Source organism: Xiphias gladius, chromosome 16 (assembly GCF_016859285.1).
Source record: "Xiphias gladius isolate SHS-SW01 ecotype Sanya breed wild chromosome 16, ASM1685928v1, whole genome shotgun sequence".
Taxonomy (NCBI): domain Eukaryota; kingdom Metazoa; phylum Chordata; class Actinopteri; order Istiophoriformes; family Xiphiidae; genus Xiphias; species Xiphias gladius.
Window position 1 is genome coordinate 11,001,777 of NC_053415.1, and position 18,087 is coordinate 11,019,863.

At 39.1% G+C, this 18,087-nt stretch overlaps 1 protein-coding gene across 4 annotated transcripts in view; it reads right to left on the reverse strand.

Annotated features, from left to right (window-relative positions):
* Nucleotides 1–1,793: 1,793 nt before the first annotated feature.
* The window catches only part of LOC120802038 (dehydrogenase/reductase SDR family member on chromosome X-like), a 42,797-nt gene continuing 26,503 nt past the window's right edge, over nt 1,794–18,087 (reverse strand). For all 4 annotated transcript variants that reach the window (XM_040149484.1, XM_040149482.1, XM_040149481.1 and 1 more), the window contains exons 4-7: nt 10,409–10,510; nt 9,330–9,537; nt 6,886–7,093; nt 1,794–4,655 (exon numbers count right to left, since the gene is read on the reverse strand). In XM_040149484.1, coding sequence (XP_040005418.1) covers nt 4,476–4,655; nt 6,886–7,093; nt 9,330–9,537; nt 10,409–10,510 — 698 coding nt within the window. In that variant the 3' untranslated portion in view covers nt 1,794–4,475. The remainder of the gene's footprint in view (nt 4,656–6,885; nt 7,094–9,329; nt 9,538–10,408; nt 10,511–18,087) is intronic.

Sequence of the window (18,087 nt, forward strand, 5' to 3'; positions counted from 1 at the left end):
TCCTCTATTTGCAGTCTGTAGGGACTCGATCGGAAGGTCACACTCAAACCAAAGGTGAAAACGGTACACGGGTATATGCATTAAAGGTGACGGGACTGAAAAAGGTCTGCATGTGTTTTCTTTTAAGTGGTCCTGCCATCAGAGTAAGGACTCAGTTCATCTGGTTACCCCCAGTATACATATTCATATTATCTCTTCCTATACATATACACATTTAGGATTTGCGGAACTTGGGACCAGAACATTTAATATAAATGTAATCCCAGGTCACTCAGAAGAATAGCTATTAGAGCATTTTCAGTCTACATACAGCTCCACTGGTCCACGTCCAGCGGTGAAATGATCATATACGAGTAAATCACATACAGACAATATCACGGACAGTTACTTGAGCTGTTTTTGCTCTTTTTCTATACTTGCATTTCAAGTTCAAAAAGTTCACTTTGTTGTCCTGTCTGTGTAGAACGCTTCAGGAGTACTCTAAATATATAACAAGGTAATCATTGATAATTTAGCAGCCCCCTCTGCACACTGACACAACGAGAACGCCAAGACAGACCCTCACGCTCCTCCTCACCTCCTCTTTGGAAAATCTTGTGCTGAGACTTTCTCCCTCTCAGGTTTTAGTACACCTACTGTAGCAGCTGGACTGCGAAACGACTGCTCTTTGACAGAATGTAGCTCACACCGTAGCCTTGCACTTTTTCAATTGCTGCTGAGTGGTAAGCTGGTGTTTTCATTTGTGTGAAGGGACACAAGCACATTTGTTTCACTGGGACTAGGTTTGGTTGTTTGTTGTTCTGTTATTTTGTGAGTACCTTACAGTAGCCTCGAGGAGCCACACTTTCAAACAGGGAAGCACTGAGGCAATAAACCGTTTTTTTCCAAGCAGTTTGACAAAACTAAGTAGTAGGAAAAACTGAGGGGTATTTCTGGCATTTAGAGCTAATTCCCACACAACTGCTACACTAGAAAAAAAATTAAACCCAAGAGATGTTTGCTTTAAATTTGAAATGTCCCATTTTATTCAGTTGAATTTCCTTTTCAAATACACTGAGGTTCTGTATTGTGATATTTTGCAAAATATAATGTAGTTACATTAAAAGCTGAATTAAACTGAATTAAAGTCCTCAACACACCAAACCCTTACTGGCTGACTAGAATCAGCTACTGTCATTCAAATGAGGTAAACCTGCTGGTGGAAGTTTTCCAAGTCAAATACACGGGCCTGACTGGCCACATTTCAGTCACTCTATAATGGGAACCAATTAGTTTTCCTGGAGTTATGGCATCGATGTCATATCAGAGTTAACTTATTTATCAGGTTCTGACTTGAAGAAGTTGTTCACATCACCATCCAAGTAACTGAGTGATTATGACTGGAAACCACTTATTTTAACTTTTTTTTCCCCTACACTTCCATTTATTTGACTTGGCGCTAAATACATATGTGCCTGAAAACTAAACAAACAACAATGCACACCTCAGCTCCGCCAAAAGTTTGTCATTCAAGACATTATACTGTCAATTCACAGTATTTGTAAAACTCATGGGACCAACCATCTGGAGTCATCCGGTGACGTGAATGCTCACAAGTCATAAATGTGGGAAATTTTTCCATTCCCCCCGTCCATCCCACATGACATGATTGCAGCATTAGTCTAAAAATGGACCCATAGAGTCCACGTTTCATCATAACAGGCCAATAAGGCCTGTCCCATTTCAAAGCCCCCTCCATATATGGATAATAAAAAGCTTACCCCCCCCCTCCCCCCAAATTTGCAGGACACAACCCACCTTGGGGGTCATCCCACAGTCCATTATGTCATGGTTGGCTGTTAAATGGATTATTAAGACAATCTTTGTCAACTTGTAAATTCAAATGATCGCTTTATATTTACCAGGTCCATTTGCTAAGGTAAGCTACCCCTTCTTAACATATCACATGAACCAGACCAACAACAGGTTGTTAATAAAGGAAGCCGGACATTTACCATTTACCAGCCTGGTCCATCATTGGCTTGCTTTTAACTGTGTTGTTGAATGTCCCAGTTCATCCTCCAAACTTTGTTGACTGATGGCAACATCCTGTCAGAGACTTGCAAATATTTGACTTTATGAGTGGACAAGAAGGGCCTGAACTATTTTTAAATTTATTTATTTATTTTTTAAATTTATGTAAGTATAGGCCGTGGTCTCGTAAGGGGGGATGAGCAGGTTCAGCCTGACCTATAGATCCTCTGAGGAACTGACTTTTGTTTGCTGCATCCTTCAGAGGATCCAGCTCCTGAACTGGGACACATCTTCAAACTGCTTGAGAAAGAGTGTGCTTTTTTTTTAAATTACAACTTTAAATGTAAATGTTCAAAACAAAGCACAGTGAAGATGTCTACATTAATGTTTTTACACATGTAGACAACGAAATTTTGAATTTCTGATATACTGAAGCTGGTTTCTTTTTCGATTATACACTTTCACAGTCTTGGGCTCTTTTCCTAGTCTGCATGTCTGGCCCTGTGCTACTGGCTGAATTAGCTACAGTACCACAGTGATACTACTGCTTCACATACAGCAGATAATAATGAATGCTGGATGCTCGGTGGCAGCATTCAAAGCAATGTTATACACATACAGCAGTGGGATGGCATGTGGGGAAGGATTTTTAGCCAGAACTTCTTAAGTTGAGATAAAACTTTTCATCTTCACAGCTAACATGGTTAATCACAGTGGCAATGGCGTTATGGCTCTGTTTTTTTGTGTGTGTGTGTGTGTTTGTATGTGGGTATCTTCCTGCATGAGACACAGACGTGTTTGTTTGCTGTGTGCTTGCTTAGATAAGCCTGTGCCTGGATGTACTGCTTCCAATGTTTGAGAGTGAGTGTGTGTCAGCTCAGCAGATGGAGTTTGATTCTCACCATTGGGAAATCTCAATCCCACAATGCACTGGGAGCAGCGCCAAATGAGGAAGCAGCAGCAGCAGCAGCAACGAGGAACCAATCACGGTCTGAATGCTGAAAAATAAGTGTTTTCCCTCTCTCACTCCTTTCTGTCGCTGTTCCTCCTGGACTGGCCATTGTTGTGCTATCCATCAACATGAATTGGGTCTATAGCATGAGTTAATGCTTCACTCACTGCACACACATGTATCACAGGTACAGTAAAACCAATTTACACAGATCACAAAGGAAAACCAGGACAGATTGACGAGGAGCTTTGTTCCCCATCCGTCCCTTTTTGTTTCTGAGCAGACAAAAGCAAACAGAAACGTTTAGAAATCCTGGCTTCAGAAAATGACAACAGCAGGAAAATTCCGCGGAACAAAATCAAATGTCTCATCACTCTCAAGTCTATAGGGGGAATCAATTCAAATTTGGCCCTACTTTTACATAGGGTCTCTTCTCTTTCTCAGTGTCTTCCCACATCCACCCTTCAGTCCACAGGAATGTCTTTTTTTGGATTGCTGAGTGGTGGAGAGAGAGAGGACAGAGGAGTTGGTGACATTTTGCCAGCATCTTCATGAGAGCAGCAGAAATCACCTTTTTTAAACACCGCTTATCACACGACTAAGACCAGCAGTTAACATTTGGGTTCAGTAGAGTAGTAACCAGTAAAAGCACAAGAATGTACCAAAAGAACAAGGTGCTCCTAGTAAAACGGGCGGGATGGCAAGACGATCTGAAAAATCATCATGATGTGTCAAAGCAAAGTGATGACTTCACATTCCCCCGTACAACAAGGCGGGTTCAGATTTGAAGAATCTGATCATTGTCATGGTGCATGAATGCGTATATGTGTGCTAGGGTTTGACCGACATTTTGATTTTGTAGCCAGTATACTGTGCCGAAATTCAGCTTCTCAGTTGAACTATTTCCATGCCCAAAAAGCACTTTAATGTGTGCCTCGAATGTTAAATTTGTAAGTAAAAGCCTCTGAAACGGCATTCAGTTTATCGTAGAGAGTGAAACTCTTTATTGAAAGTCAGACTAATGACATTAAGGCAGAGTGGGGCAGGTGTCATAGCAAGTTTTTGAATACGACACTGTGGAACAATTTCTCCGGCTAGACATCTGAGGTTAGATCAGGGAATAAACAACTGATTTCAGCAACTGTCCAGTATCTATGACAGCAAAATCATATGTCGATATAACCCTAGAGTGCGTTTATACATGTTTGTACGTTGGCTTGCTCACAGTGAAAAACAAAAAAATGTCTTCCGTCCCCCATAGCCCTTCTTTGGCGGGTCTGGAATAAAAAGGAAGAGTTTGCTTCCCAAATAATCAATCACAGTCCAATGGTGGATTGTGAGATTGTCACCATAAATCGCTACAAACACCTTGATGTGAGGTATGGACGGAGAAAAAATATTGAGAAAAAAGGGAGGAGGAGAAGGAAGGTGGCTGGTTGGCCCGAGTTAAGGGTCTGTATCTGATGTTTTCTTCAGGGTTAAGTCCTGTTGGTTGACCTTTAGTCCCATGCTATTGCAGGCCCACTAACTGGAGGCTGGTCTGCCATAGGCTCAGCTGCAGCTGGGGTTCAGAGGTCAGCGCTGTTGTCATCTCCCTGCACCCATTAGCCCAGTAGCCCCCTCCACACTCCCCCTCCAGGGCCGGTGATAGGGCGGCATAAAGCACAGTGGCAGCGCCCTCTGCAGGGGTCTGTGGACAATGCACACACACACACGCACACACACACGCACGCACACACACACACACACACACACGCACACACACACACACACACAAAGACATTTAAAAAATCAGATATAAACATCAGAAGGAATTGGATTGACTGCAGGATGACATGTTCAACAAAAAGTTATCACTACAAAAACAAAGAACATGTCTGAGTGAGTGTGTGTGTGTGTGTGTGTCATGCGCACACGTGCGCGTGTGTTTGTGTATGCCAGAAGAGAACTGATGTCACTGTATGTTAGCGTCAATGAAAAGAAGGCTCAGGGTACATGCCTGTGCGTGTGTGTCAGCATGCATAAGTGTGTGTGTGCGTGAGTGTTAGTGTTGATGCTTTTTAACAATGATCTCAGTGTCAGCTGTGAGACCAGGAGCAGGTTTCAGAGCAGAGACAGGATCATATCCTGCGAGCATCAACAGTACACTGGCATACTTTGTGTGTGAAATAGTCTGTGTGTGTATATGTTAGTCAATGTGTGCCATAGTACTCCACAATATTTCCAAAATTGTAATTGTTCTGCTGAATGAATTATTTTGCATGCAGGGCTACATTCCTCAGTGCGAGCGACAACACAAGCAAACACAACTTGTACTTCAATATTCATTTTGTTATCTGTAGTTTAAAGGTCTGTTCATAAATGGAGGGGTTATAGTTAGGAAAAGCGCTTCATAGAACACTTTTTGTGAAGAGAAAAAACTAAAATATATAAAAAATTTAGTTTCCATGACAACAGGCCACTCGTGTAGCTTACTTGTGCTCTGCTGTATCTGATTTTACTGCTTTGCTCACCAAGGATACTGCATTTTTTAACAATATTCACTAATAACTAATGACTACTTCCTCCAATATTGATTTTGTCATGCTTCCCAAAGGTGCTACTGGTTGCATCGACTTTTGAAAGAGCATCAGAATACTGACTGTCTTGCATCTACTGTATTTTCTGTCTAAAATTGTCAGTGTCTGTTCAGATAAAAATGCTGCATATGAACACATCATATTGAGAAGAAATTAAAGATTTTCTTCAAAACAAGACAGCACTTGCACTTATCTAATTATTGTTAAAATTACTCTGCAGTTATTTAGTGTTTAATTTTTAATCATTAACTCATTTTACTTTTTACATATATTCAAACTTTTTTATCATTAATTTGTATCCTTCATATTTCTTTTTTTTCAAATCCTTATTTTTCACACTAGTCTTTTTAGCATAACCTTAGGAGCACGCCACATTGCATTTCACTAAGAATATTACTTGTGTATGTGACAAATAAACATTCGAATCCTTTTAATTGGTTAAATTTATTTTGTTTGTTTGTGTATGTGTGTGCTTAAAATGCCAATTGTTACCCATATGGGTTAAATGTGATAAGTGTGATGAGCACAGTCTAACATTCAGTCTAACAGTCTAACATAATTATTTTAGGTTAGTTCAGTTTCTAGTTACATTTTCAAAAAAAAAAGTTCAAGTTTTTTTTTATTTATGCTTGGATTATTTTGTTTGTAATCTACCTCTCTGATTGTCCTTACGTTGTTTGCTCTGTGATTTAGGATTAATCAAGTTTTCTATCTCTGTCTTCATTTTTCTTTCTATCCATCTTCGTCTTTCACAGTGAGAATCACAGTTTGTGTGGTTTTTGTGTGGGTGCGTTGATGTTAATGATTACATGCATGAGTTTGTGTGATTTATGTGTTTGCTTTAGTGGGGCAGAACCATCCCACAGGTTCTGCTCGGGGGCAAACGCCTGTGACAATTGTAGTTTTGGGCTCGAACACGCACACACGTCTTCTTCCATTAAATCCCAGGGACATTAACAGCAGCCTGCGGCCACCGCTTTAAGCTATGCAAGAAATGTTTTAAAATATAACACAGCAAAGAGCCTGCTTTGATTTTTAGTAGCACTTCCATTTTCAGCAATGTGAATAGACTGTGTGTATTTGTGTGCCCATGAATGAGTGCCTGTGTTTAATCTTTTTTAATAAAATTGTGAACATTATCTGCAGCCGAGTTTGATATTTCAGGCCACTGTGGTACCATAAATTAAACTGAACAGTGACAGCAGCAGTTTCTTTCCCGGAAAGCAGGCGATGTAGACTGCAAAGTTACTGACAGTTTGTTTTTTTATGATAGTAAACTTGTTAATTTATGTCATCCTGATGTGTGTGTAAAAGCAGATGCATTTCAGAACAGTGTTTTACCCTCAAAAGCAGGTGAGCAATGGTCCTCTGTGCCAGGCGGAGGGGCGTCCAGAGGTGGCGGTACAAGGCAGTATCCACCATGCCAGGATCCACAGCACATGAACTCACTGGGAAACCTCCATGCTGCATCTCCTGGTGGAGATGGGAGCTAAATAACAGCTGGGCCAGCTTACTGTGACAATAAGCAGCATGGGATGAATAACACTGGCTAAAGAGAAAGGAAGCAAGAAAGAATGTCAGACTTTTACATAAGAACAATGAAATGTGCCTCTGTTTAAATATAACAGTGATAAAAGGCAGCTGTCTCAGGTTTGTTCAGTTCATTCCAATCAACTGCTGCCACAGTAGATAACATTTCTCATGTAAGAAGAAGTTGTCTTTATTCAGCAAGACACGTTCTTCCCGCACTGGAAACTTAACAAGACCTCTCTGAATCCTAATCCAGCTCAACAGGCAAATGTGCACAGTGACGCACAGTGTCATTACTGTGAAGCCTCTAAAACTAGGTCCAGACAGCATCATTCGACTGCAGAGCTGCAGTGCCAGCAAAATACTAAGACCTCCATCTTAGGACTTGTAGTTCCATTCCAGCTTGCACCACCTATCTGCAATGTAAGTAAGAGCAGCAGCAGTTTAGATCTGTGGATACAGACATGTCAGAAAAAGAAAGTATCTCCACTTTTGACATCTGCCTAACAGTGTGACATACACTGCATTGCTTTTTTTAGATCTACTGTTTGTGTGTGTGCCTGTTAGAGGATTTACAATTCAGTAATTTTCAACCTGCAAAGTAATTTCAGTATCATTAGGGCACCACTGAAATTATTTTTATATATCTGTTGATTATTGCTTAAATTGTTGATGCAAAGATTCCTTATAATATTACACACAGTTTTAAAATCAGGGGGAAATGCATCAACCATTACTTTCCTTTCCTTATGTGAACAATACTGACATGTCCACATCTTGAAGTCTAAACTTGCTGCTGCTGCTACTGTATTATTCTCCTTTCCTACGCAGTAGGTGAGTTTTGCAGTTACATTAAGTGCTTTGCAACTAGAAATCTCAGCATTTGGATTGTTATCACTGATAAAGTAAAATCTGGTCATAGTTATTCCTTGTATCAATAGTGGCAGGAAGCTCTGAAGCACCGGTGAAGAAAAGTTCTGTATGTGCAACAATAATCAGACAATAAGTTAAAAATGGCATAGAAGATGGAAGATGCAAAAGTTAAGATTACATTGACGTATGAATTCTTTAGTGGATTTTTATGCCAAATTAGTTTTACTCCAAAAATTCAGAAAAGGTCTTAGATTATTGTTCAATGAAATTACAGTGCTTTCCCTATAATGTAAAATAAGAGTTTCTTACAATGTTAACCATGTATTACCATAAAAGCACGTCTACCTAGATCTAACTGATCATCAGTGACACAGAGACAAACAGAGCATTAACACAAAATATATTTTTGGAATGATGTAGCAATCCTGCGTTACCTATATAAACTTCTATAAAGTCCCATATATAAAAACTTTCAGAACTTTTCCGTACCCTGCACCTGTTTCTTGTAACTCTGGGCACCACAATGCGTTGTAACTATGTTCAGCTGTAGCTAGATATAGTGACAGCCTGGTATTTAGTAGATCTGTATTTTGAAACGAGTGTGACAACAGGATGGCAGCAGAATTAAAGGGAGAGTTTGGTTTGTTCGGTCCTCTTCCAAAGATCCTAGAGGGTATCACTAGAGCCATGATAGCATTTTTGGACTGAAAGAATTTTTTACTGAATTGGGATATTAAAGACTTGTTAAGATTTTACAACATGTTTTGGAGTCTGTGCATGCACCATAGCCCCCCATATGCTATGCACCATAGCCCACAGCTATGGCAATGAAACAACACAATGAAGATGTTTAGGCTGCTAATGCTTCTGGACAGCAGTGCAGCTGGCTGGGACAATACTGAGCCAACTGGAGCCAACAGTTGTCCACTAATGCCAGCAGAAACTGAGACACTTGTGTGATGCCAGCACAGACAGGATGCAGGTGAGTGTGACAGATTTGGGCTTAAAATGGTCTTCCAAATTAAACAACAGAACAGGACTGAGTAGGTAGAACCAAATAAGTGTTTCTTTTAGATAGCTTCTTATGTAAATGGTCAGATATGTAATACATCATTAGATATGGCTGTGCTGCTAGAAATGTCTAATGGCTAATAACCAATGAGCATTAGATTTAACTGAAAGTGTACGAATTATTGTTCACTGTCTTCACAATTTGCACCTCTAGCAAGCAATTTATTTTTGAATTTTTTGTTTATCATTATTATTATTATTTATTTGTATGATTTATTATTTGCAGGACAACATCCCCTCAATATCTACAGTGCATTTACTGTTTGCACATGAGTGTGTGTCTGTGTATGTGTGTATATGGTTGAACCTACTAGCTATTTAAATCATTTAGTCTGATCTTGCCGATGCGGTGGGCAGAGGAGGAGACATTGACCACACGAGAGAATTGACCAGATTTCCCAGAATCCTTCAGTGTCTCCAGGAGTAGCCAGGTCAACAAGAAGTGGCCTAGGTAGTTCACCCCAAAGTGCTGCTCAAATCCATCTTTAGTATGGCCCTCAGGAACCAGCATGACACCCGCTTGACACACAAACACACAAAGAAGCAATTCATGCACAAAAAAAAAATAAAAATTCAGCTTTACTAAGTAAAAGTGTGTAAATATGAAATCAATGGCTGAAATACTCTTTATTCTTTTCTTTATTAATTACTATTCCTTTTTTTTCCAGTTGGCTTTAGGAAGAGTTTGTTCTTATAATGTTTTCCTATGAGCTGTGTTTACTGATGGTATGACAATGACAGCAAAAATCTTCTGGTAGGCCCCAATTATTGGTGGCTGGCTCGTCAATAAAGAGACAGAACACTACGTACTGAGAATAAGAGTGCATGAAAACATTGCAAAAAATGAATGGATAAATGGTTGAAACATCCAGATTCTGCCACTCCAAGTGGTAGTCATACAAATACAAACTTGACCGAACCTACAGTAAGAAGAAAAGAAACCAAGCCTGAACATCCATAATTCCAGGAACTTTATGTCTTGTGTGGAAAAAGTATTCTAACAATGTCAACTTTTATTTTATTAAAATATTTTATTGAAAATCTTTTACTTTATTATAGTGTTTAACATCCATTTTAAATTCTGTTCAATTGAACACATTTGGAACATCATGGGTGGTGTCAGTGAAGGGGTACTTGAGCTCATCTGACAAGGCTGGGGGGGTACATCAGACATAAAAGGTTGGGATCTACTGCCCTTTTTACTGTGTCTAGAGCTGAGTTTAATGCTTTAAATCCTTTTAAATTCAGTCCAGTGACAGCATCTAAATTACACTGCTGTGTAGAGGATTTCTACTTTTCTCACTGAATACTTAAACAGTGTATACTTATATACTACTTTATATGGTATACAACCCACATATGGATAGAACATGACATTTCCATCACTCACCATTATTGACCAGAATGTTTAGCGGCAGGTGCCGCTCCTTAAAGCTTTGGACAAATTGATGGACAGACTGCAAAGAGGCTAGGTCCAGTTTCTTGAACTCCACTGAAAGGGACACACACACACACACACACACACATACAAAGAGGCACACACATCAGAGCCATTGTAAACAGATCATTTCTTCCAGCCATTTTGGCGGTAAGACATCAAAGAGTGTATTAATCATCTCTTACAACAGGTTTAGTGGAATCTTACACTATAATACTGGGCGCTACTCTTCTGTTCCTCCAGTACATTATATCAACAATAATACTTCTTCCTGAACTTCATCAAAGCTTAACACACTGTTATATCAGGTCTAATGTATGATAAGACACAGGTAGGAAAGCCATGCCCAAGAGTTGGTATCATCAGAGCATGAAAGTGACTCTTTGTCCTTAAATGTGTGTGTGTGTGTGTGTGTGTGTGTGTGTGTGTGTGTACACTTCCAGAGATATTACTTAGTGGATGTTGAACACTGACTATACTTAGAAAGCTTGACAGACAGATTTCTTGTGAGGCCATCTACTTAGCACAAGAAGAATGTTAATATTAAACCAGCACTCCTAATGTAACACCTGCCGATGTAAAGGACAACAATGCAATGAGAAATCCTCTTATCAATTGCCAGCAAATGATATGGGATTACTAAATTTTATGTTGTCTGTCGCTCATGTCAGTCATGTAACTGATCCAGCCTGTAGAAGTGAGTGAAGAAGCACTAAAATATTTTTCTACTCTGGCACCATACTTGTGTGTGTCTGTTTGAGTCTATCCTAACACTCATCCAGCTTTACATTAAGTAGAAGAGCAGTGCCACATTTTCATTTGTATGTTAAACTACTTTCTATAGCCGATCTATTTCCAGTTCATTTAAACAATTAAAGGCATATTTACAATATTCAGAGAAAATACTCTCAGCAAACTCTTTCTAGCAATATGCCCCAACTTAAGACTGGTTTAGAAACGTTTTCAGAGAAGCTCTGCATGAAGAATGGACAAGAACTTTCAACTTGCTAACTTGCTAAGCTTTATACTCTCTTTTACTCACTGTTGTGGTGAATCAATAAAATCATAGCACAATTCTTTTAGTAAATTATATCATAGTTTATCAAATCATAGTTTAGCACCTGTAACTAGTTATTCATGGATGCAAGTCAGGGGTGCTTAGAGATTTGTCAACTCAGAATGCACACACAGCATTACACTCCTTAATCACACACCTCAACCTGGGTCAATGTCACTACTCCTCTTGACAGTTTGAGTTTCAATCTTGATATCCCCAGATTAGACATGTGGGCATTCCCCAAGCTCCTCAGCAAATGGTGGGTCCTTTGAATATAGGTCACAAATTGTGTTTCTGGTGGGATATCATATTCAAACTTATTACAAATGTATTAGATTGATCGCAGATTTTCTCACATTTAGTTTGTAGCCAGAGACGAACACACAGATAACAGAAAAGCAACAAAAAAAAAATGAACAACAAGAATACAGTATAAAACATACAGTCTATAATGTCTGATACTCCCTTGTACCATATTTGTTTTGCTGTTTTTTCTTATTTTGGAAGGGAAAACCACCATTGAGTTATACCACACAAAGATGGCACTGTTTTCCATGTTCTGACTAGGCAAGTGACAGGGGTATTATTCTATATATCACAGTATCAGACAGAGAAGTGAGCCTAAGATCAACAGTGTAAAATAAGGAAACAGGAGGTCATCCGTACTGGCAAGCATGCCTCAAGCTGCATGAAACCTCTGGATAATTCACTTGGTTGGACCCCGCTTTTTTAATACTGCTGTGATATTATAGGCCCCAATCCAACCCAAACCCTCAATATGACCGAACTTTTATATATCTTTGGTTCCTGTTGGGGTTTGAATTACTTTTTTTTTAGTATATGACAAATCTTTAAACAGCTGCAGCCAAAGTACTACAACAAGAATGCACTGCACTTTTACAGAAAGGAGACCATGTCTTTCAAACTTCAAGAAAATAATATCTTCTTCCTCCTGTTGACTCAAGTGAGCCTGTAGAGGGTCAAATATAATGGACAAGGACAGGACGAGGACTGAGAGGGGGCAGGGGGAAAGAGGGTTGATGGAACTGATAGAGGAAAAAGGCTGCTGTGAGATATGAGAGTACAGCCGTCCCCAATGAAGGTCTGATAGCAGCCTTATCTCCAAGCCATGCCACTCACCTCCAGCTGAGAGAGTGTGTGCGTGTGTGTTTGAGGAAGATTGGAGGAGTAAGGAAAAGAAACATAGAAGCAGAGAGAGTAGGTGTATGCATTTCAGTGACAATAAGCACAAGTTTGTCTCAGTGTGTGTTTGTGTGTGTGTGTGTGTGTGTGTGTGTGTGTGTGTGTGTGTGTGTGTGTGTGTGTGTGTGTGGTGCATGCCAGTCCCCTCCCTTTCCTATTCAATGGACTCCCTTGAGGCCAAGCCCTGTCAGACAGGCCAGTCATATATAGGAAGCCCACTGGGAGTGAAATGCCATCGATCGTGCGTGGGCCTGCTGCCGCCCTCCTTAAATTAAGATCCCAGGATCTTTTATAAAGCTGTGCTTCCTTGTATGTAATACACACTGACTGTGTTTTTGCTACAGAGGAATTTTTTTAAACTTTCTTGATTTTTTTAAACTGATGACAGGAACTGTCTCTGGAGACACGCAACGCTGTTTAAGATCAGCTGGATCCATTCATACTTCCTTTTTCAAAATTCATCATTAATTTCATCAGTAGTAGTTGACATGGCAGTAGAAAGCCATGTCAACAACAAGTCATATATGTTACTGTCATATATGTTACTGTAGTTTGTAGAGTGTTCATTCTGTGCAAATAATTTTTATTTTATGTCCATATTTTCAGATTTTGTGTAATTTAGCTGTCTTATCCGTTTATTTTAATGTATTTAAATGCATTTCTATACTTTTTATTTTTTACTGTTTTCTCTTTAATTAACTTCACTGAAACCTAACTTGGTTAATAAATCTACACTGGATTTCATAGTATACTTCCACTTTCTACTATTTCAAATGCCTTAAAAAACTATTTTACTTCCTTATTTATGTACACTATACAATCACACCAAGCTACAAGCTACAGTGATTCAAGTTTCAGTTTGATGACACGGCCATAGTTATCTAAATCGACAAACAATGTGGCTACACTCTTAGATGGCTATACAGCGGGGCACTGGGTCCAAGTTTTCAAAATTAAAATCAAAGAGACAACAGTTTTATTATGACGCATAATAAAAATACACTCCTGCACACTCCTGATAATAAAGAAGGTGGGGGAGAGGATGACTGTTAAGTGGCAGTGAAAAACCACTCAATACAAGTCTTGTAAAAGTCATAGTGCAATCATTTAAAACTTTCTTTTTCCTTCTCTTTCTCGACGACCAGTGAAAAAAGCTGCCATACATTTAGGCCTCACAGGGATCCAGGTTTAATAAGTAGTTTTTATACTGAATCCTGATTTGATAAAATGCATTAAATCCCACTCTCAATCTTAATTGTTCAATGAAGACAGAGCAATTTCAGAAAATTATGCAAAATAGGCCTTTATCACTCAAGACATTTTGACATACAGTATCACAGTAGGGAAAGAACAGGTGTAAATACAAATATGAATGATGGGTGAATTATATTTATTGACTGTCACTTTCATGGTCACTGTCAAATGTCTGCAGTGCCATATTTGTTATTGTTTGCCCTACTCTACTATTGAATACAAACCAACAGATTTTCGCCACAGTGTGCTTTTCTGTATTACTTCCAAACAAAGTACATCTTCAATACACCATGTCAAATTTATGACTTGTGAATTCTTGATGGGAGAAAAAGTCAAAGGACGGTTTCATGGAAGATTAGAGATGTCTGACCCTGCTTCAGGGCTTTCACACCATTATCATCCTTTTCCCCTTTCCATTTCCTCGGCTACAAACACAGCTCTGTCTTTGCATCCCAAACAGTTGCTCTCTGTGTCCCATGTGGATGGAAAGCAGACACAAGAAGAAGTTACAAAATTGTGTCCATAATTTTGAGCATTAAATGTGATTATAAATGATTCCTGCCACATCAGTGCACAATAAGAGACACTACAGTAGTAAAAGGGCCCTGAAAAAATAAAACCCTGTTCCAACTGAAAATCCTTTAGTAATTGTTTATACTGAGCTTTTAGAATTTATCCAGCTTTTAACCAAGTAAGACGTCAAGTAGGTCTAACAAATAAAACAAATAAAACTAAAAGTTAGACGGACTGTTTCAAGTTCAGAAAACCTTTAGACTAAAGACTCTTTAGATTATTTTCCAGTTGTTTCAACTACTTTGGTCCAGATGTGATTAGAATTTGTGAGAGGTACAAATGCAATCTGGAGGATTTTTTTCCCCAGCTAGGCTTCAGCATGCAACGGAAACATCCATGAAAATCTCACTTTTACATGCCCTGCTGCAGCGCTCTGCTTGCAACACAGCCTGCCTGGAATATCCACACAAATGCGAGGACAGGTCTAATCCTCAACAGCAGGTAACTAATATGTAAATTGGCTGATGCCCATCCCTAAATATTTACAACTCATAGTACAAGATTTCAATTTTTGGCCTTCATGTTAAAGCATCCTCTGTTCTAACTGGTGCTTCTTTGTAAAAACGAACAACTTTAAAAGAGCAATACAATAAAAAATAATGAGAGAGGCCTGCCTGCTTCCCCTATCATAAATCCCCTCTTTCCACCTGGCTTTAACATGCATCTTGTGTCCTGATTGTCACTACAGTAGATATGATTAAGCTGGATTACACCTAAATCTGATATTAAAATGCATCGCTGGTAAACACACTGAATTTCTCTTCCGCTTGCCAACAGGCCAGAGATCTTGCATTACTAACATGCTTTAAAACTAACAGTAAACACCTTTATATGCAATTAATTTTTGGCAAATGCTTTACTGCCAGAGCTTGACAGCTGTTTGGACAAGAAATAGGTGGTCCTAATGTGGTCGTACCATCTTCAGCAGATGTTTGGATGATCAGTTTTATTAATTTTGCTCTAACTACAACACAGTAAAAGATGATTGTCAAGTCTTAAGTTTTCCTGAATCCCTCTTACATTTTGGATCTAATCTCACTGCAGCGTCTCGCTTCGCCTCTCTCCCCCTCGACAATACTGTCTAAATAAAGAGTGAAAATACAAAAAGGATGAATGAGCAGTCCCCTCTGAAACCAACTCTTATGAGACCCATACAAGAAAGTATAAAGAGTTTCACTTTGAGTCTTCTGATAAACAACACAGTGATATCCAAGAATATTAGGTCTGAGCATTGCGGCAGTGCGAGTTCCTTCACAGACTTTTTTATTCAGCTGATGTTGGAGAGAGGAGGCTGGCTGCTGCCCCAGTCAACTCCAGCTTGTGGTGTTAATAGAACGGTACTCTCCCAAGTCAAGACAGCTGTAAATACAAACCTGTGTATATTGTAAGGGTGATAAAAATAATATAGCATTAATACAAATAAACACTCACATGCATGCTTTGTACACACAATCACTGAGGAATAATATGCGTAACATTTACAATACCACAGCTTTTCAGAATTGCACACAATGTCATGCTCACTTTGCACAAAACATTTTTGTTTTTAAATATTTCAACTTTGAAGTGGCTGGTTTGATAATTTTTATTACTGAACTAAATAAAAACAAAGGTGACTAAAAATTATGTTAATTGGAGTGAAAGAGCTTTGGGAAAATAACAGCAGTTTTGTGAGAAGGGAGCAGCTGGGTTACCTAAACTGAGAGATAATTTAATGTGTGTTAAGTAGACAAACACACAAACACACAAGCATGCACACACATACACGGACAGACAGGTTCCCTTGCTTCACACTGTTAATCTAGGCCTATGGTTTGAGGCAAAAAGTGTTACTTTCAAGTGCACCGTGACTAAAGTTAGTGGACAGACCATGTTGCCTGTGGCAAAAACACAGAAATACCCTGGATCTGAATTTGGTGTGTGCATGTGTGTGTGTTTATAATTTAAAGTAAAATACTTTAAGCCTCATTGGGTCAAAGTTACTAGCATATTTCCACAGGACTGACTTGAGGTTTTCTAGGGACAGTGCCTTTGTTACACTGGGCAATACACTGCAGCATGATATTAAATGGGATCAAACACACCGTTACATATTGATATATATATAAAAAGAGAGAACGAGAGTTTATATATATGTTTATATATATGTATATACTGTATATACCTACATGTGTCCAAAATTGCATAACAACACACAAAAACACAAAGCACAACACGCTCACATGTAATACTCCCACTATATAGTGACTGGTTTTTGGACATGGACTGAGCCAAAAAGTAGAGTAAATTTTTGGTCAGAAGCTAACTGAAATGTGGTGATTTTTAAACTGTAATTTTAATTACATTATACAGTGCCGGCTCCTGTAAAACCTGCATGTACCGAAAAAGTGCTGTATGACTGTGTGTGTGAATGTGTGAATGTGGCTTGTAGTGTCCTCATCCACAGAGTGTCCTCATCCACAGAGTCCGCCATGTTGCACTGCCATGTTTCTACAGTAGTTAAGAATGTACAAACCACTGGCTCTAGAGAGAGAGCGTTTTTGTGTTTTTACCTGAAGGCCACCGTAGGTTCTACTACACGCTTGGAAAGCGAGGGTGGGGGAGGGGTATTAAATTGGTTGCAATCTGCAACCTTACTGCTAGATGCCACTAAATCCTACACACTGGTCCTTTAAATACATGTCAGTGTTGCTTCAGTGATATATTGTATGATTTTTGTATGATACTGTATAATAATAACTCAATAAAGCAATTTAAAGGAATAGTTCAACATTTTGGGACTCGTGTATTCGCTCTCTCGCTCAGAGTTAAATGAAAGGAATGATACTACTCTCTGTATTTCCCAAAATGTCAAACTATTCCTTCAGAGGAAAACACATGTAGACAAACCGCAATGTGCAGATGAATACGCAGCTAGTTTGGCCAGCAAATCGCCACAGATTTAGATCCCTACTCAGTTACAGCTAACTACAATAGCTAACTAATTTCAGTGTTTACTTTCGGTTGGACTCATGTTAGTGTCTTAAATTATTTTTGTAAAATTGAATTTTACTTGGAAAGCTCATGCTGCTTGCCCCGATATACAGTATGTCTATGGCAAATTCCAAATTACCATAATCTATTAGTCAGGATGGCCACAATTTGAGAATAAGGCCTTGTCCATACTTATATGGATATTTTTCCAAACAGATAGTTCCCCCCCTGAAAATTCTGTCCACACGACATTCGTTTTAAAAAATATGTCATACAAAAATTAAAAAAACGACTACAAATGCTCAAACAGGCATGCCGGGCCAGAGAGGGGCGATAAAGTGTACATCAATGATACGTCAAATACCATACCATACCGTTATTTGTGGCACATGGCCCAAGCTTCTTCTGTGAAACCCAAAGCAAAATGTGATTGGTATGTGTGGACAGACAACGAGGTAGATCACTGCTTAGTGTCATGTTACAATACAAGGTGATGAAAGCCCAAAAAAGCATTGACTGGGAGTCTTGTTATACCAAATACGCAGACATCTTGGTGGTGTTTCAGGAATAG